The sequence below is a fragment of the Carassius carassius genome, chromosome 1, assembly GCF_963082965.1.
Source record: "Carassius carassius chromosome 1, fCarCar2.1, whole genome shotgun sequence".
NCBI lineage: Eukaryota > Metazoa > Chordata > Actinopteri > Cypriniformes > Cyprinidae > Carassius > Carassius carassius.
The window spans coordinates 50,853,131-50,873,257 of NC_081755.1; the positions used below are offsets into that span (position 1 = coordinate 50,853,131).

Sequence of the window (20,127 nt, forward strand, 5' to 3'; positions counted from 1 at the left end):
AAGTCAATATGATCGATTTATCTGTGTTTGAAAGTAATGTTAACCATGTAAAACGACAATAACTAGTTTGATCTGCCAAAGATAAACGACAGGGAAATAGCGTTTTAAATAAAACCGTCAGCATAACTTGACATCAGTTCGTGTTTATTCCTCTCACAGATCCTGAGACATTCAGTAACAGCAACATTATCACTCCAGACCTCGAAACAATGATTCACGCGAACAAACAAAAACACGAAATCCCTCAGGTCTTAATGAACTTACATGTTTTCTCATGTTTCTTTGAGTTAGCAAATGCAGAAACAGCGCTGTGCGCTATTAAAACAAGGCAGAAACGACCTATTGTTGCATGAACAGTGTATTTTACAATTGTGTAAATATGTGAAATAATGTGAACTGCTCACCTCTCCTCAGAAGACTCGACGCTGACGAGTGCGTGAGCGCGCGCTAGTGATGGCGTCATCGAAAAAGCGTCAAATCTCGTTGAGTATGGCTGCGTCCGAAATGGTGTACTCAATAAGTTGGTACTTCATTTCAATAAGTATTTACTTAACGAGCGCTAAAAGAGTACGTACTCTACAGCCAAATCTCGTTGAGTATGAATGCGATCCGCCATGTTTAGGTTATCATGTGTCCTATGACGTTATAGCTAACAAGCGCAACAACTTCAATATGACTGACTGCCTCCCTACGCCATCACTTTCTGGAAATATCTGTCCCGATACATTACTGTTAAACTTATTGCTGATTTTTCTTTGCTATGGAACAATGCTGTTTGGTTTCCATGATAGCAATAGTAAAAAACAGAAAGAAATATACATAATTAATCTATCAAAGAAGTCAATTATATATATATATATATATATATATATATATATATATATATATATATTAGATTATTTTAATTTGGAAAAAGAAATCTCATAAATGTAAAAAAAAAAAATGTGCTCTCTAACTTTAGAGCAGAAGGTGTTGATTTTTTAGATTTTTCTGACATGATAAACGTGTTTAAAATAAATTGGCTTAAAAGATGTCTTGCCAATCCTAGATCCATTTGATACTTTATCCCCAACCAAATATTTGGAAAAAGTGGTAGCCTTTCCTTAAACTGCAACTATTTACCTTCTAAGCTACCTATTTCCAAATTTCATCAGCAATGTCTCCTTGCTTGGAAACTGTGTTATGTTCATAGTTTTTCACCTCATAAAACACTTATGGAATAACAGTGATATCACTGTTAGAAATAAATCTTTATTTTCCCCCAGGTGGTTCCAAAGTGATATTAACGGTATCCTCTCCTTATTTGATAACTCAGGTAACCTTTTTACTTATGAGCAATTTTTGACTTACCACAATTTCCCAATTGCTCCAAAAGATTTTAATACAGTGGTTAAAGCAATCTCACCTGGGTTAATTCATCTTGTTAAGAACCACGCCCTATATAATCCAAGGAGAACAGTCACAATACAATCTACTTTGTTCTTGGATGGAATTGATTTTTTAGACAAAAAAAAAATTACCAATTGACAATGTACACCAATTCTTTCAATTCGAGAAAAATAATTTGCCAAGAGGAAAGTTCTATTGGAGATCTTTGGTAGAAGATATAGATTGGAAAAGGGCTTGGCTTTTACGTGGAAAATACTGTATTTCCAATAAAGCTATAGAAATACATTTCAAAATTTTACATAAAATATATCCTGTAAACTTTAACATTTCTAAAAATCTGGACATTGACAGTTCGTGTTTTTTGTAAGCAATCAGAAGAAACATTTACACATTTGTTTTATGATTGCCCTATATCCAAAATTAAATTTGCTCCTTTTTTGGTCTTTTTGAAGAAATAGCTGCCCTTTTATTGTGATTGTAGTATAACCAATACATTTTGTGTTTATTTAAGTTTTTATTTTTTTAACTCTACTAAAATGACCCACAATTTAATCCTAAAATACATTATTTTTTATTACGAAAGCCCAAAATCTTTATCTCGTGAATATGTTATTAATTTCTTTATTTTATGTGTAAAATTATAAATGTACACACAAAACTGGCTTAAATCTTCTGTTTTCCTCTTTTTCTTGATGAATTTCTCTCGTTTCATCCCTGAGGTTTATAACAACAACAACAACACATGTATTGTTTTATGCATTATGGTAATATGAATATTAATTATTTAAAGATATTTAGTGCTTTTTTGCCCTGTGTATATAATCTCATATTATGATGTATGCAAACCCATTATTGTTATGTTTTCTCTTGTCATTATGATTGTTTATTGTTAAAGATACAACCATCTTTCCCTGAGCTTGTATGCAAACTTAGGTCCTGCAGTAATAATAAAAAGTAAATAAGAACGACAGGTGCACAAACACCTCATAGCATCAGTAACAGTTTTCCTCTGGAGACGTGGATCAGCTGCTTGAAGATCTCGCCTTTGGAGAAGACTGTAGATTTTACAATTGGAAAATATAAGTTTTACTAAATTAAGAAATTAAGATTACCTCAGAAAGCATTGCTAGCCCACCCCAACACTTATCATAAATAATAATGATAAATGGTGACCAATATAATGATATATTTTTTGTACAACAAATTGTAATTAGTTTTTTTTCTTTTGCCACAGCAATGCTTGAATTCACACTAGACAGATGCAGCCAAGATGACTACATCTAAATATTCAGTCAAGTAATGAATCAATGCATGTGTTAATGAAACAATTAGGCTATATTTTATTAACTGACAACAACAGGAGACATGAATTAATTAGTAAAATAATAAATAAAAATAACCATCACAATAAATAACAACACATGAAACAAAACTTTATTCAGACATTGTTTTTGAATGTTTACAGACAGTGGACCCACATCCGTCCATCACATCCCTCACTGCTGCAGTCAGACTGAATCTGATCATGATGAGAGAGGGACATCGAGTCCTTGTCTGAGAGAGGATGAGGAAGACCATGATGAAGACCCTGAACCACACAACCCTGAACACATGCGGGCAGTGGTAGATGAAGTACAAACCCGATTCCAAAAAAGTTGGGACACTAGAAATTGTGAGTAAAAAAGGAATGGAATAATTTACAAATCTCATAAACTTATATTTTATTCACTATAGAATATAGATAACATATAAAATGTTGAAAGTGAGACATTTTGAAATGTCATGCCAAATATTGGCTCATTTTGGATTTCATGAGAGCTACACATTACAAAAAAGTTGGGACAAGGTCATGTTTACCACTGTGTGGCATCCCCTCTTCTTTTTATAACAGTCTGCTCCTGGGACTGAGGAGACAAGTTGCTCAAGTTTAGGAATATTTAGGAATTTTGTCCCATTCTTGTCTAATACAGGCTTCTAGTTGCTCAACTGTCTTAGATCTTCTTTGTCGCATGTGGGACAACGTGTCTTCACAGGCCCGCTGTCAGGCGAAACAGGGTTTGCTCGGGTCCTGTCGGCCTAACTTTTAAGGCCCGATTACAGCTCTAACGTGAGGTGCTCGTTCACATTTAAAACATGCTTCTACGAGCACAGTTTCATCTGCAGATATGGCCTTGTTTAGGGATCTGACGGACGTCTGACTGTGATTGTGTTTCTCAGCAATAGTGTGCTCCCTTCATTCACAGAGAAAACATGGGCAGGCAAGAGTCTGTAGATGGAATAATCTCTATACAAGTTCTTTGTGCATTTTTCTTTTTACTTGTTACCACTTTTTGTTAGAAAAGGTTTGTTTATTATTTATTCAGGCTTTTTTAAATCAAAATATTCTTAAAAAAGACCGGCAACCCAGACGCTGACAAACATAGGACATAGGTATGTATTAACATAACATGACGAAACATAAAACATGGAAACAGAAACAAACAACTCAGGTATGTACGCATGTTGTTATGCGCAGCAGGGATTCTGACGGGGATGGAAATGGAGTGGCTATGTTTGCGTGTATGATGACCAGCGTGCTAATGGCGTGCGTGTGCACCCACAACGCCCCAGCAGGGAACGGAGGATGAGGTAAGAGGGTGTGTGTGTCTGTGTGTGTGCTGCGCTAACCAACAGGGACAGGTCACTCTGTCACATCGCATCTTCCTCTTTATGATGCACCAAATGTTTTCAATGGGTGAAAGATCTGGACTGCAGGCTGGCCATTTCAGTACCCGGATCCTTCTTCTACACAGCCATGATGTTGTAATTGATGCAGTATGTGGTCTGGCATTGTTATGTTGGAAAATGCAAGGTCTTCTCTGAAAGAGATGACGTCTGGATGGGAGCATATGTTGTTCTAGAACTTGGATATACCTTTCAGCATTGGTGCCGTTCCAAATGTGTAAGCTGCCCATGCCACACGCACTCATGCAACCCCATACCATCAGAGATGCAGGCTTCTGAACTGAGCGCTGATAACAACTTGGGTTGTCCTTGTCCTCTTTAGTCTGGATGACATGGCATCCCAGAACTTCAAATTTTGATTCGTCTGACCACAGAACAGTTTTCCACTTTGCTACAGTCCATTTTAAATGAGCCTTGGCCCAGAGAAAACGTCTGCGTTTGTGGATCATGTTTAGATATGGCTTCATTTTTGACCTATAGAGTTTTAACCAGCAACGGCGAATGGCACGGTGGATTGTGATCACCAACAATGTTTTCTGGAAGTATTCCTGAGCCCATGTTGTGATTTCAATTAAAGTAGCATTCCTGTATGTGATGCAGTGCCGTCTAAGGGCCCGAAGATCACAGTTATCCAGTGTGGTTTTCTGGCCTTGAGCCTTACACACAGAGATTGTTCCAGATTCTCTGAATCTTTAGATGATATTATGAACTGTAGATGATGATAACTTCAAACTCTTTGCAATTTTTCTCTGAGAAACTCCTTTCTGATATTGCTCCACTATTTATCGCCGCAGCATTGGGGGAATTGGTGATCCTCTGCCCATCTTGACTTCTGAGAGACACTGCCACTCTGAGAGGCTCTTTTTATACACAATCATGTTGCCAATTGACCTAATAAGTTGCAAATTGGTCCTCCAACTGTTCCTTATATGTACATTTAACTTTTCCGGCCTCTTATTGCTACCTGTCCCAACTTTTTTGGAATGTGTAGCTCTCATGAAATCCAAAATGAGCCAATATTTGGCATGGCATTTCAAAATGTCTCACTTTCTACATTTGATATGTTATCTATATTCTATTGTGAATAAAATATAAGTTTATGAGATTTGTAAGTTATTCCATTCCTTTTTTACTCACAATTTCTACAGTGTCCCAACTTTTTTGGAATCGGGTTTGTACACAAATCAAGTGCTTGAGTAAAAGAACAGATACGTATAATAAAACATTACTCCATTAAAAGTACTGTATTTTCAGTTTTACTCGAGTGAAAGTACAAAGGTACTTGATTTTTTATGTACTTAAGTAAAAAAGTACCAAAAGATAGATTTAGCAATTTCATATAGGCTGTATAATTACATTTTATATTAGCGCCTATTTTTTATAATTCTATTGCTCAAAATACCTGTGATTTTTTCCCCAAAATAACCACTATATGGAGTCTAGGTATATTTGTGTTGTTGATATGGATGATGTTGACGAGAGTAAAGTTCATTGAGAAGCTTAAACTGCGATGTTCCTGAGAGCATCACAGTTATATATGACATGAGAATAAGGCCTAAAGTTAGGAAGAATGTTTTAAGGAAAATATAATTATGTTCTCATAATGATTTTTGTTCTTGTCTGTGGTGTAAAAATACCCCTGGCCACTTCCCACTTTGATAATTTCTATATGTTCTGAACATCACATGCTTTCTTTTCCCCTCAGATGTAATCTATCTGTGTTAAAGTATTTGGACTTTTTTTTTTAATTACCTCAACTTAGCACAAGCAAACTTGTTAGCTAGACAGCTAGTATTTTAATAAAACTGTTAACATTACTTGCGGCTGTGAGGAATTTAAATATATTTTATTTAAACTGTTATTTTAAGGTTTTTTATTTTTGTTTAATCTGTTTTTTTTTTTTTTTTTTTTTACCTAAAACATATAGACACTGATTGGTGTGTGTCTGTTTCGTCTAAATTCAAGCATTTCAGTCAGTAGCCCCTCACTGCAGAACACAAGATCCAAGGGCCATTGTTGGATCCACATCTAGGGGGTAAAGTTTAGGTTTTGGTAGGTTTAGGGGTGGAGATGGGTGAGTTTAGGGTTCAGGGGGTGGAGACTGGTAGGTTTAGGTATATGTAAGGTGGGAGGAGTTGGATCTGAATCCAGTCACACCCCCTGGATCTTGTGTTCTGCAGTGAGGACCATCTCATTTCAGTGGGCTCAAATAAATCACTGTTTACAGCAGATTTAGTTCCCAAAACAACTGACAGTTTTATAGCTTACTTTCAGCAGCATCAGTCGCACGCGCGCTCAGAAGATCTCCCGGTTCTATGTGAATTCAGTTCACTGGAGACTCGCACTAAACGGTTCGTACCAAATTATCAATTGAATCAGTGAGTGAGCAGCTGCAAACGGATCATTCGAATCGTTTGGTGTGATTGGCGATCCGATTTAAAAGGTTCATTGAAAAGACTCGGTTCGTTCATGAATCAGAAACCGCTTCTGCGAGTTGAAGCATGTGAAATATTATAAGGAGTAACGAATGTAGTGAAGTAAAAGTAAAAGTTACTAAAAATAAAACTACTCCAGTAAAGTACAGATACTTGAAAAATTATAAGTACAGTAACAGCTACTCTGTTACTGTCCACCACTGCGTACTTCTTTCTTCACATACTCTTTTCCCTACTATATAGTTGTAGGCATATTAGAATTGATAGCTAGATATAATCATTTCATGACTCTAGACACTTTGTGAAGACAGTGGCATAATACCGTGAGATAATATGTTCTTTAGCCATATAAATACAGTTGTAATGTACGTGGGTAAAATTTTTATTGAACAAAAAGTTTTACTGAACGTTGTTATCGGAGGAGAAGCAGCGCTGATCAAACGCTTCAGGACGCGCAGACGGGGAGAGCGAGCGGGAGCGCGCGTCAGACTCAGGAAGCGCGGATTTCGAACGCTGTTGCCTAGCATCCATTTGGCAAAATAAACCGGACGAACTCCTTCTGAACAGGCTGCATTGTCAAAGTAGCAAAGTTTAACTGTGAGCGTGCATGCAGCGCCTGTGCAATCGTAAACGGTTTGCCTTTTTACGCTCCGAATAATCTTGTTTTCTATTAGCATTAAGTTTATTTTATTACCTCACTGGCAGATAATTTTACTTCATTTAGACCCCCCCCCCCATGAAACAAGACTAAATATCATACATATGTGTATGTTACTTGAAATAAGAAAACATGCATGCATCAATGAGTGAAGTATTTAAACATGCTTGCATTTTAAAAAGGGGGAGGAGACCAAAATAAACTCTGGGTTTACAGAAGAAAACCTCCTTCAGACCAGGGGTGCGTTTCACTTAAGTCAGCAACTTTGTTGGTTGCAATGCAATTTCCCATGGCCAACCAACTAAGTTGCTAACAGGTGAGCAACTATGGTTTTGGGAAATGCACCACTGGTTAGGTTCATAGAGTAAGTTACAACGGTTAACTTTAAGTTAACTTTATTTTCAATATATTACTATAAAAAAAACGAATACGTACCTACTCTGATTTATTTTCACTTTATTTTTATAATGAAATTTAATATAATATTAAACCACTGCCTCTTTTATTAAAAAAAACTATTAAACATATTAATATGTGGTTCAGGTAACATTACTACTGTGATTTTTATATTTTCATCATTTAAAATAAAATATGTGGAAAATACTCCCCTTTTCCATGAACAATCTAGCAATAAACCCACTCCACTACAATTTAAATAAAAAAAGCGTGAAAAATGGTTGAAAGGTGTAAATCAATTGTAAAACAACAATAGTATTTCAAAATGTATTACTAATGCTGTGTTCACACCAAACGCGAATAGAGCGTCTGGCGCGAATGATTTCAATGTTAAGTCAATGCAAAGGCGCGTTTACGCGCGTCTGGAGGTCTCGCGGCGCGAATGAGGCGTTTAGCGCGGCGCGGAAGACGCAAATTCGCCTCATTCGCGCGAACTGAATTCTGGGTTATGGCCCGTATCAAGTCCGCACAAGTCACCTCTCCATGCATCCTCGGTAAAAGGGGCGGATCAAGAACACATCCGGGGATTTGAACTGGACTTGGCTAGATGTGAACTTTGAATTGCAGGGTTTCAGTCACGTGATTATGATGACGCGCGAGTGCGGGAAGAAGGCAGATGGAGGGCAGGAAGTAAACATGGAGAATACGTCTATAGAGTAAACCGTTGCAGAAAGTCAGTATTGTACGGATTTAGATCCAGTTTCAAGACATACAAGGAGTTAATTAACAGATATGTTGGATGTGACCCGTACCTCATGAAGATGAGTGAGATCAGCTGTCTGTTGGAGATTCAACATAGCCTCTGCACATTCCGACCGTCTTTGTTTGTCTTCCTTGAGCTTCATCCTCTGCTCTCGTTGCAGAGATGCCTCTGATTTGGACTTAGTTTTTTGGTAACCGAGGTTGACTGTCGGAGCCCAGTCTACCGACTCAACGTCAACCAAAGCGCTAGGGCAGCCTAAACAGTCACAATGAAGTCCATATTAGACTACCGGTAACGTAATAATTATTACAAAGTAAATTTGCATTTAACAACAACCTATAAACACAGCCACAAAAAAGTTAGCTAGCTAACATACCTCCGACAAAGTGGTCGCTGCAGACACGGGCATTAGCAGACTCTGCTCCTCCCGACCGCAGACGTACGTTTAAAATCCACTTTTTACGTCGTTGTTCTGTGAGCTTTTTACATTTCTCACCTTTATGAACGACAATCTTTGGAACTCAGAAAAAACCCTTTCCTTTTTCACGGTTAGAACGATTGGAGCAGCCGTAAACTGCACAAAACATGGGCATTTTTACAGACGGCAGATCCTCGCTAATTCACTTCCTGCCCTCCATCTGAATTTCGCGCGTTCGCGAAGCAGCAATGTGACGTCACGTGAAACCAACCTATTGGAACAGTACTTGGGCAGCGACTGATGACGTTTCACAAGTCCACAAGAACACAAGTACGGACAAGTACGCATATTGAGGAACGGCTAGAGTTTTCACTTAACCTCCTTTCTGAAACGGCCCCAGGTTTCAGAAACTGTGTGACAAATAAAGATTTTGTGTGTAAGCAGTTGAAAAAAAAACTGTAATGGGTAATGCTGCAGTTTTCTGTGAAAAATATTAATAATCGTTATCAGTAATTATTTGTTTAAAGTTTTATTTATAACTATAATCCGAAATATAGCTGCAAACAGCGATACCGGGGCCAAGCCCTGAAGGGCTGTAGTCGAGAGCAGAGTGGGAAGAAGAAAGATGTCAGAAATAGAATGTACATCAGGACAATAGATCGGTTCACAAATAGAGAAGTTTGAAATCGAACAGAACTTCAGATGAAAATGACCAAAAACATTTTTCATTCAATGTGAACACACACGGAAAATCCAATGTCTTGAACAGAAGCAACATGAACCACAATGGATTGGAACCCACAACCTTAGAGGTTCAGAAACCGTGGCTTTGCCAAGTGCACCACTCAGTAAATGCACATGGAACTGACTGCAGAGGAGAGGTTAAGGTGTGAGAATGAGGTCAAAAGCCGAAATCAAAGAGAGGTTCAGATGAGAATGAACAGAAACACGTTTTTGATTGAATACAAACACACAGAACATCCAACGCCTGAAACAGAAGCAACATAAACATCACTGGATTCAAACCCATGACCTCAGAGGGTCAGAAGCAGTGGGAGCTACTCAGTCAATGCAGATTCAGCAGACCACATAGTGAATGTGTGAGAGTGATCCCATCTAAAAAAACTAAAAACTCCTATATTAAAAAAAAATACCCAAAGTAAATTGCATGTTGTTTCATTTGGATTGTATGCATGTTTTTAATGTCAATGTCACCTTTATTTATATAGCGCTTTAAACAAAATACATTGCGTCAAAGCAACTGAACAACATTCATTAGGAAAACAGTGTCAATAATGCAAAAATGATAGTTAAAGGCAGTTCATCATTGGATTCAGTGATGTCATCTCTGTTCAGTTAAATAGTGTCTGTGCATTTATTTGCAATCAAGTCAATGATATCGCTGTAGATGAAGTGTCCCCAACTAAGCAAGCCAGAGGCGACAGCGGCAAGGAACCGAAACTCCATCGGTGACAGAATGGAGAAAAAAAACCTTGGGAGAAACCAGGCTCAGTTGGGGGACCAGTTCTCCTCTGACCAGACGAAACCAGTAGTTCAATTCCAGACTGCAGCAAAGTCAGATTGTGCAGAAGAATCATCTGTTTCCTGTGGTCTTGTCCTGGTGCTCCTCTGAGACAAGGTCTTTACAGGGGATCTGTATCTGGGGCTCTAGTTGTCCTGGTCTCCGCTGTCTTTCAGGGATGTAGAGGTCCTTTCTAGGTGCTGATCCAGCATCTGGTCTGGATACGTACTGGATCCGGGTGACTGCAGTGACCCTCTGATCTGGACACAGACTGGATCTGGTGGCCACGGTGACCTCGGAACAAGAGAGAAACAGACAAATATTAGCGTAGATGCCATTCTTCTAATGATGTAGCAAGTACATAGGTTGTTATGGGAAGTGTTTCCGGTTCCGGTTTACCTAATTAATGCAGCCTAAAAATCCTTTAACGGATTTGGATAATAAAAGCATATTAGTATGTTATGTGTATGCCAGGTTAAAGAGATGGGTCTTTAATCTAGATTTAAACTGCAAGAGTGTGTTAATCCCTTTTGAAAGTTGACAATTGTTGGTGTTTCATGAAGTTAACCCTTAAAGCATTGAGTACTGCTGGCAGAACACTGGAGCTATATCGGGTTAATGGTAATGCGGTTTATGATTACTTGAAGAGTCATATTAAACACAGGCATGCTCAAACTACAAGAGTTTTTTCTTGGGAATTAAAAGGGGGAGGGGGTCAAATTTGTTAATTTTTGCAATAAATAAATTTGCAAAAAAAAAAATTCTTTGTAAACGTCAAACTATAGGTGGCATTGTATGTAGTCTTTCAGGACATGCTCTTGTTGAGATCTACCTCATCTTGTGCTGCCGTGTTACATTTAGAAGATATTGGAGCGGACTTCAAAAGTGTACAAGTGGTTTTTACGAGTCTGACAATTCTTGTCTTTGTCTCAAGAAGTCAAGAGACGCATGAACGGTTTAAAAAGTTAAACAAAATGAAAATGTTGCCATAGTGTATAGACTTCTGGTATTTTCTTCAGACATCTTACCCATTAAAGGTTTTCTTTTAAGTGAAAGACATCTATAACCATTTTTTGTAGCGGTTTAATAAATGCAAACAAGAGTGAAGTATTGGAATGAGGTTTCTTTATTCACAGTAGTCAGAAATATAGTACAGGTCCCCATAGTCATAAAGACTGAAAATGCATATAACATCTTGTATCTCCAATATTTCCAGAAGATTGAACGTAAATCAGTGAAGAAAAAAAAAAAGTTGCAATTTAAAAATAACATAATACATTACTTATTTGGGTTATCTGAAACCGAGGTGGGAGATGAGGAAGTTGTCCTGTTTGCTTTCGGCTGACTGTCCATAGGAGACTCGGTCATAAAAAGGTCTAGTTCATCTAGGTCATCATTTGGAGGTGCAGATTGTGTAGACGGTGAGAAGCGCATGAGTGGAGTGCTTGGTTGTGGGGTGTCTGGATGTGATAGCTCTGGATATGCCAGGTGGGTGATGAAGAGGTTGTGTATGGTCATTTTCATTGTGGAGAGGTCTAAAAGGTCCATTATGGTGTCTGTCGTGGGGGTTTTGGAAATTTGAATTGTGGATCTGAGAATGTGGTTTTTCGATGTTGATTGATTTGATGTCCTCACAGGTTGTTGTTCTTATTTTAAGTTTAGCATGCGTGTTTAGTGTAATGCGTCGCATTTGTCAGAGGACTCTGGTGCAGGATAGTGCCATGTGATTTAGTGGACAAATGTAAATGATGCTGATGTTGTTGCCGGTTAAATGTTCAGATGTTGTGGCTGAAAATGTTGTGTCATTTGTCGTTGACAGGAATTTTGTACCTCTGAAGACACGTAGTGACACATTGGTGAAGTAGAACCAGGAGTCCAGCTGGAGGTTGTGTTGTACTCCCCAGACTGCAAGCTCCATGATCCCGGTGGTGTCCGCTATGGTGTAGATGGTTTTTTCCAGGAAAACATCATCCTGGAGAAAGGCATGACCTTCACTTTCCATCTGGATGATTTGATTTTGTTGCCATTATGGTGGGGTTGTAGGGGTAATCTACTGCACTCAAGCAACAACATTTGGACTGGTGTGTGAACATTATGTCCATTTCACCTTCTCTTCTTGATGGCTGGACGACCACATTATTAAGCTGGATAGGGCATCTAAAACATGACAAAAAAAAAACCCTTAAAACTAATTTTGGTTTTGGGTCAGCGTCCGAGCAGCATCCAGCACTACATCCGTTGATGAATGAATGGATAAATAAATACAAATTTACTTCTAATTGTGTCTTATTTTAGATTACTTTCCTTCAGTCAGCTTGGTGTTTAATAAAAAATAAATGGAAATAAATTAACACAATAACGAACATTTTCTTAAAAATAAAATAACTGCAGTACAAAGAAGTACAACTCTAGATTTGCAGTATAATGAAGTACAGATACAATATAACTGCAGTTCAGTGATACGCTAAAATCCATGTGAAGATTTCAGATGTAAAGATTTCCAAGTCTGAGTATGAGCATTTTTTAAAAATAAAGCTCGTATGATCAGGTTCAGTATTTTCACTATAAAGTCTTTATGCATAGGTCCTGCGCTGTGGTTACAGTATTGTCAAGTGTTTTTGTTTTTTGTAATGTAGACGTCCTATAAGATATTCGTATAAAATATTTTTGTACAAAACAATATTTGCCTATGGAATATTGCACGCGCATAGATTAATAGCTCGCGCATGAGATTTTTCTTCGGTCGTTGTGAGAACGAGACTCATGAGCAGCTGAATACTGTTTGCACTCAATCAGCGTCTCTTCCGTCGTGTCTACCACAGGATGGATATAAAAAAAGAAAATAGCCTATTTTATCATTATCATGTGTTTTCATTTAGGCTTATCTTAATTTCGATAATTTATGCTGCAACTTGTCTGATTTTCAATGAAATATCTGACTAATAAAATTGCTTGTTTTTCTCCTCTAATCCTCACCCACGAAGACTGTTGATGCTTATCAAATACCAGTCTCTAATTAAGACGTTTTTAATTTGCGTGTACAGATCGGCTCTTAAAAAGAAAAAACAGAGTAATATCCCTCGTATTATTTCCTTCACTCTCCAGTCCAGCGGGTGGCGCTAAACACTTACGTTTGTTTGACAAACAACATTAAACCTCAGAAGAAGAAGATTAGTTTCACCGCGCTCTCTGTGTTGTTGTCATGCTGTTTCAATATAGATTGTTGGAAATGTTGTTTCTGTAAATAGAAAATACAGTTTATGAGTGAGGTCAGTAAATACCTATAATATTCTGATCCTCACAGTCGTGACTACGTTTTGAATCAAGCAGGAATATCTGGAGGAGAATCATCTGAACTGAGATCTGCTTCTGTGAAGATGATGTTTGTTAAAGAGGAGAACACGAGTGAACCAGAAACCAAGAGAATAAAACACGAGGAGCCAGAAACACAGATAATAAAACATGAAGAACCAGAAACCCGGAAAATAAAACACGAGGAACAAGGAGGTTGGTGTTTATTCATATCTCTTTTATTGTGGTATTACACACAGGACTTCTGCAAATCTTTGTTAAAACAAGACTTTAACCATTTCTACTAGAAATGTGACTGAATAGACACCAAGACAGTTATATTCTTTGACTTTATTTCTGCTTTTGGGGGGTCATAAAACTGTTAGCATGTGAGACTGAGTTTGTTTTTATGTTAGTAGAAGACAAATTTTAAGTCGCTACAGGACTGTGGTTATTATCAATTATTATTTGGTACATTTCACAGTGGAAACAGACTTTTACTGTTAGATAAAATACTTATACAGTGTTATCACAACATGGGAGTTTAGGCCCAATCTCATTTCTCTGTCTTACCCCTTCCCCTTCCCCTTACCACTTTGTCTGCGTCTTCCCCTTGCTTCTCGATACCGAGTGAAGGGGGGTAGGGGTAGAGCGTTTCCACTAAGAAATGAGACGCCACTCGATTGCCGTTTGCGTCATCTTCCCTTGCCACTATCTGGCTGCTACGTCAACAGAGGCGACAAGCATTGACATAAACAAACGAAGATGCCGTCGTCTCAGGTTGTGATGTCGATTTCCTGGGCTCTCTTTATCTTTGCACGCTTGTGTGCCATCAATCAAAGACACCGTAGAAGAAGATTGTGTCCACCGGTCAAATCAATCAAGGAATAACGAGTAATGTCACGAAAATTCACTTCACACTAATTTCACCTAAAAAACATAATATGAAGTGTCATGTCAAGGATACAGATAAAAATTAACGTTAGCTTAGCTCGACAAATATAGCTGCTAGCTAGCGGTTAACTAGCGATTCAAAACAAAAACATTACAATTAAAATCGCTTAAACATTGTATTAAAGTATCCTAAAACACGAGTGTCATAATTATAATGTCAATTAAACTGATGAAAATACATTTGTGCGACTCCTTCACAGTACGACGCTCAGCCATAAAAAAGCTTGATGTTGGCACTTCTTGAAAAAATTATACGTTGTTACCCCTCTCTTTCAAGTGTGGTCCTCTGCAAACTTCGTTTCAAGGGCTATGTAGCCCTTCGCCTTGGCCCTAGCCCTTGATCAGAATGAGAATTGAGACGCCACTTCCCCTCACATGAACGCGCAAAACCGAGGGGGAGGGGTAAGGGTAAGGGCTAAGACAGAGAAATGAGACGCAGGGATGCGCAATATTGGACTTTCGCCAGTATTCGATATAAATACATTTTTTTTTTAATTTTGATTCGTTTTAACAAGAACTTATTTCTTAGAATTAAATAAGCAATAATGCAGTTCTTTTATAAAGACCATACATTGAAGATTTAATAATTAATTTAAATAAACAATATATTAATCACTGCATTATTTTCCCAGAAAGACCCAGTGGTAACCTTAACATTTTAACCCTTATGCGTTGTTGGCAGTGTTGGGAAAGTTCACTTTCTACATGAACTAGTTCAAAGTTCAATTCACAAATTTTAAAATGAACTAGTTCAGTTCATAGTTCAAACTACAAAATTTTGAACTAAAGTTCACAGTTCCAAAAATGAACTAGTTCATAGTTCTTTTTTTCCATACGTTGCTGCGAGCTATTATTTTTCAAAATTATTGCCACAGCCCATATAGAATCACAGACAGCAATTATTTTATCAGTTTTAACAATGAAGGTATGCGTCAGATTTCATCTTCATATCCAATTTTGAATCCTTATCCAACCAGGGTTTACATTAGCATTGAGGGGACAGCATTTCCCCATTGTTGCTTTAATGCTTTGTCTCCCATTCTCACCGACCTTGCCATAAACATCATAAAATTCTTTTAAATGATCATATACGCCTTCTTGCTACATGCTGCTGTCGTTTGCTGTTTTTTTTTTTTTTTTGATGACGCGTCACACATGCGGCGGACGGCGGTGCGACACTGGTGGCTGGTATTTAATAATAAAAAAAAATAAAATACAAAAAAAGACACTGGTGGCTGGTGTTGCCAGATTGGGTGTTTTTCCGCTACATATTAAGACCCGTTTACGGTGTGTTTTAGCCGGATTTTCGCCTGGAAGGCTCTATAGAAATCTGGCACCCTATTGAACGAAGTTAACCTGAGAGAGCGTGCCGTTCACAGACACCAGAATGAACGAGCTCACAGTAACGTTCATCAGGCATTAATACAGCACGTTCAGTTCACGTTCGCCCAAAATATGAACGAGTTCATGAACTATCGTTCAATGAACGCGTTCAGGCACAACACTGGTTGTTGGGGACGTTTTCGTCCACTAGGGGGTAAAGTTGAGTCTTATTTTGGCCACAACTTTCTCAGTGTTTGAGCTAATGGAATGATTTTTGGTGAAAAATCTTATTTTGACCCATATTTTGGGAAAATGCTTTGGAATTGTTCAAAAACTAAATGGTACACTCTGGGCAAATTCACTACCCTTTCGTTATGTTCGTGGATGAAAACATCCACTAAATTAAACTGCTGTAAAAATCTATCAGATAAATATTTATTTTCAATTGTTTTTGCATAAATCTATTAATCAACCTCAGTCCTGATCAAAACTACCCAATGTTTTAAAAAAATCCAAGATTTTAACTCTTTAATTACCAAGTTCATAAATGATGTCACTGATTTGAAAAAAAATAAATAATAATAATTACATATTTTCAATTTAAAAAGTGATTGTGGACTGGATATTTTTTTAACCTTTTATAACAGTCTTGGGCATGTCAAAGATTAGTAACAAGATTGGCTTTGATGCATTGTTAGTTTTTGTGCAGCATTAGATTTTATTTTTTTCTCCCTCATTTGTTGTTGGTGGCTGTTTTTGCCCCATTGACTTCCATTATAACTACATTTTTTGATTGCAAAGCCATGACACCATAAAATCATGCATTCTTGATTGTTTGTGGTTTTACCTTTTGGGAAGAGGTAAAATTTGTTATTTTTACAGTCGATCACTAGGTGGGACCATTAACCCTTTAGAAAGGCCTTTGCAAAAAAAGGCTTAGTTTCTGGCTTGTATATGGATTAATATGGAGTATAACAGCAAATTATAGTGTGTTAGAGAGAGAGAGAAAGAGAGGGTGTGAGAGAGACCTTTGTGCACTTACCTTGATGTATCTGAAAAAATCAAAATATGCACCTCATGCAGAACTACATGAAATAAACAATAAAAAAGACGTGTGTTTTTAAGCACCTGCTGCCTTTTGATGGTGAAAAATACGGATGGTCTATGTGTGAAATGCTCATCTTTTCTTGATGGTAAAGCCAATTTAAAACCTTAAAATCCTGTAAAAAAAATCTACTTTGCATCAAATTTATGAACAATGTATTATAAACCAAAATGCAATACCAACTTCAAATAAGCTGCAGCTCGCTGGAGGGGTCAAGCTGCATAATCATTTCTAAAACTTTGGTACAAGTCAAGCCCTTTCTCGTGTTGCTTGCTGCTCTTCTAACCATTAAATGACCAGCAGGATGGCATGCAAGAGCACAGAGACTTTAGTGCATACCGTAAGTTTGAAAGCTTAAATTATTAATATGAATAAACAGTGCTCATAAACGGTTGCTGAGGTCATATTCTCAAGTGAAGCGAGTCTTACGTCATCACCTAACAACCGAATACTTTCACCACCATTAAAAGGCAGCAGGTGCATAAATACACTTTTGTTTACTCCATGTAGTTCTGAGAGCTGAGGTGTACATTTTGATTTTCTCAAATACATCAAGGTAAGTGCGCAAAGGTCTCTCTCACACACTCTCTTTCTCACACACACATACACACACAATATAATATGCTGTTATACTCCATATAGCTTCATATACAAGTCAGAAACTAAGCTTTTTTTGCACAGGACTATCTAAAGCCCCCTTCTTCAAATCTTGCCCTGGAGGTCCAATGCACTGCAGAGTTCAGCTCCAACCCTGATCAAAGTCACCTGTCTGTGATTTTCTAATGATCTTAAAGACATTAATTGCCATTGATTACCATGCTCAGGTGTGTTTGATAAGGGTTAGAGCTAAACTCTGCAGGAAAGTGGATATCGAGGTCCAGATTTGAGGATCCCTGATCTAAAGGGTTAATGGTCCCACCTAGTGATCAACTGTAAAAATTACAGATTTTACCTCTTCCCAACAGGGAAAACCACCAACAATCAAGAATCTCACACACACAAAAACACTATAATTTGCAGTTATACACCATATAACTCCATATACAAGCCAGAAACTAAGCCTTTTTTTGCACAGGACTATCTAAAGGGTTAATGGTCCCACCTAGTGATCAACTGTAAAAATAACCAATTTTACCTCTTCCCAAAAGGGAAACCACAAACAATCAAGAATGCATGATTGTATGGTGTCATGACTTTGCAATCAAAAAATTTCATAATAATGGAGGTCAATGGGGCAAAAACAGCCACCAACAACAAATGAGGGAGAAAAAATTAAAATCTAATGCTGCACAAAAACTAACAATACATCAAAGCCAATCTTGTTACTAATCTTTGACATGCCCAAGACTGTTATAAAAAATAAAAAAAAAATCCAGCCACAATTACTTTTATATTGAAAATAAGTCATTTTGTGTTTTTTCCCCCAAATCAGTGACATAATTTATGAACTTGGCTATTATAGAGTTAAAATCTTGAATTTTTTTTTTTTTTAAATTTGGTAGTTTTGATCAGGACTGAAGTTGATTAACAGATTTATGCAAAAAAAATTGAAAAAAAATATATGAATCTGATACATTTTTACAGCAGTTTAATTGAGTGGATGTTTTCACCCGAACATAACGAAAGGGTAGTGAATTTGAACAATGCACAAGGGTTAATTTTATGCTTTCACATTTGTTTATGGTCTAAAAAAAGGGTTGTAAAAATTCTGAAAATCTTTTAGTTTAGAAAATAACATATTACACATTAATGAATACAGTATACATAATTTTTTTAATAAACCATGAGGGCAAAAATTAATTTTAAATGATCAAATAAATAAATAAAATAATTCAATAATCATAATCAAGGTGAAGTGTTCAATTAATTGAGGTTTTGATTTTAGGTCATATTGTCCAGCCCTATCTCTGCTATTTTATCATGGTTCATTTGTATGTGCTTTCACAGTTCTGTGTGTGTGTTTTAATGAGTTACTAAAAATAAAACATTTTAATTTTATTTCAGAGTATATTGAAGTAAATGAGGAGAATGAAGAACTGAGTGAAGTTGAGGAGAGAAATCATATTAAAACTGGAGAAAACCCTTCAAGTTGCTCTCAAAGAAACAAATTGTCAAGAAAAAAATGTCTTGATGTTCACATGAAACTGCACACTTGTGATCAGTGCGGGAAGAATTACACACGAAAAGAACACCTTAGAGCACACATGAGAGTTCACACTGGAGAGAAACCGTTTAATTGTGATCAGTGCGGGAAGAGTTTCACACGAAAAGGACTACTTACAGCACACATGAGAGTTCACACTGGAGAGAAACCATTCACTTGTGATCAGTGCGGGAAGTGTTTCTCACAATTATCACATCTTAATGCACACACAAATGTTCACACTAGAGAGAAACTGTACGCATGTGATCAATGTGACAAAATGTTTTTGAGGGCTTCACACCTGAAGCAGCACCTGAGAGTTCATACAAAAGAGAAACCACATTCATGTCATTTGTGTGGAAAGAGTTTTTCACGTCTACAACATTTGAAAGGGCATCAGAAAATACATACTGGTGTGAGAGAGTACATGTGCTTTGAGTGTGAAAAGACTTTTACTTCAGCGAGCAGTTTAAAACTGCATGAGAGGATCCACACTGGAGAGAAACCTTACAAGTGTTCACACTGTGACCAGAGCTTCAGTTATTCATCAAGTCTGAAAACACATGAGAGAACCCACACTGGAGAGAAACCTTACAAGTGTTCATACTGTGAACAGAGATTCAGTCAGTCAGGAGTTCTGAAAACACATGAGAGGATTCACACTGGAGAGAAACCGTATCACTGCACTGAATGTGGGAAGTGTTTCAGTAATGCATCTTCTCTACACAGTCATACAAAAAACATTCACAGTAAGTAGGTCATCTCCAGATTTGATGCTGCCTCCCAGTACCGCCACTCCCTATTCGCAGAGTACGCAAAGAAAAACTCCTTTCTGATATTGCTCCACTATTTTACGCCGCAGCATTGGGGGAATTGGTGATCCTCTGCCCATCTTGACTTCTGAGAGACACTGCCACTCTGAGAGGCTCTTTTTATACACAATCATGTTGCCAATTGACCTAAGTTGCAAATTGGTCCTCCAGCCGTTCATTATATGTACATTTAA

The 20,127-nt window shown here is 37.4% G+C and overlaps 2 protein-coding genes across 2 annotated transcripts in view; one reads left to right on the forward strand and one right to left on the reverse strand.

Annotated features, from left to right (window-relative positions):
- LOC132094136 (zinc finger protein 501-like) overlaps positions 1 to 356 on the reverse strand; it is a 197,436-nt gene extending 197,080 nt beyond the window's left edge. The window contains exon 1 of the mRNA XM_059499303.1: positions 265 to 356. The gene's annotated coding sequence lies outside the window, so the exon portion shown is untranslated. The remainder of the gene's footprint in view (positions 1 to 264) is intronic.
- A 14,005-nt stretch (positions 357 to 14,361) lies between these two features.
- LOC132144071 (zinc finger protein 239-like) lies at positions 14,362 to 19,885 on the forward strand. Its single transcript, XM_059554845.1, has 2 exons — positions 14,362 to 14,443; positions 18,983 to 19,885. The coding sequence occupies exons 1-2, from the start codon at positions 14,362 to 14,364 to the stop codon at positions 19,876 to 19,878; spliced, it is 978 nt and encodes a 325-aa protein (XP_059410828.1). The 3' UTR covers positions 19,879 to 19,885.
- Positions 19,886 to 20,127: the final 242 nt, after the last annotated feature.